Genomic DNA, 4,272 nt, shown 5'->3' with positions numbered 1-4,272 from the left:
GTGGAAGAGAAAGATGTGGAGGAAAAAACACAGGACATTCTTACTCCTATAAGAATTTTTAAAATGGTTGAGGATAATAATTATATAGAGAAAAGTGTGGTTAACTTCATGGCAAGGATGGTACAATGTCTTCTGAAAGAATTCCCGTTACTTCTTGGTCCATAGTGGTTCAAAAGCCTTCAACAGCAAGTACTTCTTCTATCTCTGGTGCAAAGGAGCTCACAATTAATCAGGTAACTAATACTCAAGTTCCATCTGGTACTCAAATTCCTAGCAAGTATAATTTTAGAAAAAATCAAGGAAAATGAGGCACTAAAGGCCTCCAATCCAAACCATGAAAGTCTTATTTTGGAATTTAAGAGGCCTTAGAAGAGCCAGGTCTCAAAATAAATTATGGGCTCTAATAAATCAGTTTAATCCTTCAGTAGTATGGGTTGTAGAACCTAAAGTAGTTTGTTCCTCTTCATTTTGCAATAAATTGAATTTACCAGGTATGCAAAGCATGGTAATTCACAATTCAGTTTCAAATAAAAAAGGAAATATCTGGTTATTTTGGAATAGAAATTTGCCTACTCCTACAGTAGTATCAATATCAAGTCAAATGATTACAGTTGATATTGGTGGAGTTCTTATTTCTGGTATTCATGCTCATGTGGGTGTGGTTCAAAGAAGGTTTTTATGGTCAGAAATTTAAGTTATAAGTGGTTTAAATAAGCCTTGGTTAGACATTGGTGATTTCAATGTTATTACTTCAGTTGAGGAGAAAATTGGGGGTAAGAACCCAAATAGAAGTGCAATGATGGACTTTAATAATTATTTAGATACTTGTGAATTGATTCAAGCTACTCAAACTGGTCTTATGCATTCATGGTCTAATTTCAACATGGTAGCAAAAGGATATTATGTAATCTAGACAAAGTTGTTTTCAACCAATTACGGTTACAAAAATTTGAAGGTTGGGGATATAAAGTAGGTCTCTGGGTGGCATATGATCATGCTCCTTTGCTTGGTAGATGTGCTCATATTCCTAAACCACAAAATGCACCTATGAGATTTCAGAAAATGTGGTTATCACATCCAAATTTTATGGAAGTTGCACACAAATGTTGGTTTGGAAGGTGATCCTGCTTTTGTCTTTCAGCAAAAACTAAAAAAGCTAAAAAAGATTCTTAGGGAGTGGAATTGGAATGTGTTTGGTAATATAAATGTACAAGTTAAGGAGGCTGAAGCTAAAGTACAAGATGTTATGATCAATTCAGATAGTAATCCATTTGATGAAGAAGCACTTAATACTCTGGTAGCAGCACAAAATTTGTATAATTCTAAAGAAGTACAACTAAACACCTTTCTGAAACAAAAATCAAGAACAAAGTGGATCAAAGATGGTGCAGCAAATACTGGATTTCTATATGCTAATCTTAAAATTAGACAAGCAAGAAATATTATCAGTGAGTTGGAAGATGTTATAGATATATTATCTCCGATCAAAAGAAGATAGCAGAAGAATTGGTAAATTATTTTGAACAAAAGTTTAAGTATCAGGCATTGGAGAAGGTTGATCATATTTTAAATGATACTCCAGAGGTGATTACAAAAGAATATCAGGAAATGATAGAAGAAATTCCAAGTACAGATGAAATTAAAGCAACAATCTTTGCTATGGATCAAGATAGTGCTCCAGGTACATATGGTTTCTCTGATTGTTTTTATAGATCATGTTGGAATATTATCAATCAAGATGTAGTTGAAGTCATTCAATTTTGCTGGAAAATGAAGTTCATTCCTAAAGGACTTAACTCCAACTTCTTAGTTCTTCTTCCAAAATCTGTTAATGCTAAAAATCCTAATCAATTCAGGCCAATTGGTCTAAGTAATGTCATGTTCAAAATTTTTATTAAAAGTATGTCTACAAGAATTTGTACACTTATGCACAAATTGTTTTCTCCTCAACAAGTAGCTTATGTGAAAAGGTAGATGTATTCAAGATCAGATCTTACTAGCTTCTGAATTGGTAAATGAAATGTCAAAGAAAAGGAGATGTGGAAATGTAGATCTTAAGTTAGACATATCTCAAGCTTATGATTCTATCAGCTGGGATTTTTTATTTCAAGTTTGCAGAAATTTGGTTTTTCCAAGAATTGGTGTGAATGGCTTCATATCTTATTTCAATCTGCAAAAATTTCAGTTATGATAAATGGTGGTCCTTGTGGCTTCTTCTCAGTTGGAGGAGGATTAAGACAGGGTGATCCCCTGTCTCCCTTTTTTTTGTTAATGGAAGAAGCATCGAATAGAAGAATAACTCAAATGGTGAATGAAAAACTAATCTATCGAATGGTTGAAAGGAAAGGTATACATCTAACTCACTTATTCTTTGCTGATGATGTTTTCATTTTCTGTAATGGAGCTAAAAAGAGCACTTTAAATCTCATGAAGCTACTTGAAGCTTACCAGAAATGTTCAGTACAAACTATTAATAAACAAAAAAGTAAAATTTTCATTGATGGTACTTCTGAATTGAGGAACAATCAAATTAAAGATATGATTCAAATGGAAAGAAGTGTATTCCCGGATAAATATCTTGGAGTGATTCTCATTGTTGGCAGAGTGAAGGTATCAACAATATGGCCTATGGTTGAGATGATGCAAAAGAAACTTGCTACTTGGAAAGGCAAGTTATTATCTTTTCAAGAAAGATTGGTGTTAATTAAATCTGTTTTATGTAGCATCCCAGTTTATAATATGGCAGTTTAAAAATGGTCAGCATCCATCATAAAACTTGTGAAAGAATCATGAGAAACTTTCTCTGGTCAGGTGATGGTGATATAAGACAGTACAACAAATTTTCTTGGAAAAGAGTTTGCACACCATTAAGTGAAGGAGGCTTAGGTATTTCAAGACTAGAAGTTATTAACAAAACTTTTCTTATGAAAATGATGTGGAAGATTAATAATTCAACAGATAATTGGGCTCTGTTTTTCAAGCAAAATACAAGGACAAAAATGGTCAATGGAGTACAAAGTGGAAAAAATCTACTGTGTGGCCAGGTTTAAAATGGGCTTGGGAGGCACTTAAAGGTGATATCATATGGAATGTTGGTGATGGAGCGAAAATCTCTGTCTGGTTTGACTTGTGGATTGGAGATTGCAGTCTCATTGGTAGATTTGGAAACATTTCTTATATATCTGAAAATCTTAACTTAAAAGTTTCTGATATTTTGATAGATGGAAAATGGTCTTTAGATGTTGATCTTCAACAGCTGCTACAAAATCTCAGAATGCCAGAGGTCCTTGGAGGTGAAGATATTTTATTATGGACAGGCAACTTAAAAGAAGAATTCTCAATTCCTGAGGCTGTGAATAAACTGAGGCACAAAGAATTTTCAGTAAGCTGGTCCAGGTATATATGGAAACCGTTTATTCATCCTTCAGTAGCAAGCAATGTATGGAAGCTTATTCAGGGGGTGTATATGGATGACACTATCATGGTTATAAATGGTTATGATATAGTCTCAAGATGTTGTATCTGTGAGACAGAACAAGATAGTATGCATCACGTGTTATGGGAATGCAGATTCAGTGTAGAAGTTTGGAGATGGATATGCAACATATTTAAATTTAATCTTCCAAATTCTTTTGTTGAAGTATGGAAAAGTACTTCAAACAAGATTCCTCTGGTTAAAAAAGTATGGATTACTGCAGTTTGTGTCATTTTAAAGGAATTATGGTTTCATAAGAATAAAATACTTTTTGAAGTTATTAAGCCAAATATGAATGGATTTAAATGCAGAATACTAAAATTAGTGCATGAAGGAGGGTTGAGAATCACAGGAACCAAATGGTGTCAAAACTATGACCAAGAAATAATTTCTAGATTTCATTTGGGTCTTAGAATGTCCGGGTTTCAGTGTACTAATAAATGCAATTGGCTTCCACCTGAACATGGTTTCATAATGTTATGTTGTGATGGCTCTTCTTTTGTAAATCATGGTTCTGCAGGATTTGGAGTTGTTGTTAGAGATTCACAATGTCAGGTAGTTGGAACTCTAACTGGTGGTATTTGAGTAGCTTCAAATTATAAGGCAGAAACTTATGGGGTTATGTGTGCTTTGGAGCTGGAAACTCAATGGAGTATGTACAAGATCATAGTAGTATCAGATTCAAAAACTGTGCTTGCAGAATTTGCTCAGGGGAAGGTGCCTTGGTTTCTTAAAGGAAGATGGAAGATTGCTATGAGGAAATTCTCTGAAATCAGATATAGACACTGCTACAGAGA

General features: G+C 33.8%; 1 protein-coding gene across 1 annotated transcript; it reads left to right on the top strand.

Annotated features, from left to right (window-relative positions):
• The first annotated feature begins 502 nt into the window (after window positions 1-502).
• LOC113324983 lies at window positions 503-4,060 on the top strand. Its single transcript, XM_026573236.1, has 7 exons — window positions 503-638; window positions 756-904; window positions 1,142-1,448; window positions 1,583-1,681; window positions 2,186-2,668; window positions 2,812-2,886; window positions 2,982-4,060. Exons 1-7 carry the CDS (start codon window positions 503-505, stop codon window positions 4,058-4,060), a joined length of 2,328 nt encoding a protein of 775 aa, XP_026429021.1.
• The last annotated feature ends 212 nt before the right edge of the window (window positions 4,061-4,272 follow it).

The sequence above is a fragment of the Papaver somniferum genome, chromosome 11 (assembly GCF_003573695.1).
Source record: "Papaver somniferum cultivar HN1 chromosome 11, ASM357369v1, whole genome shotgun sequence".
Lineage (NCBI taxonomy): Eukaryota > Viridiplantae > Streptophyta > Magnoliopsida > Ranunculales > Papaveraceae > Papaver > Papaver somniferum.
Note: the sequence above shows the minus strand (reverse complement) of the source record. Positions and strands in the feature narration are given on the sequence as shown.

Excerpts from the sequence above, each read along its gene's own strand:
- LOC113324983 (XM_026573236.1), top strand. The coding sequence starts at position 503 with ATGGTAATTCACAATTCAGTTTCAAATAAAAAAGGAAATATCTGGTTA. Across the intron at positions 1,449-1,582 it reads ACAAGCAAGAAATATTATCA|AGGTGATTACAAAAGAATAT; the intron begins GTGAGTTGGAAG and ends ATGATACTCCAG. Across the intron at positions 1,682-2,185 it reads GGATCAAGATAGTGCTCCAG|TTATGATAAATGGTGGTCCT; the intron begins GTACATATGGTT and ends CAAAAATTTCAG.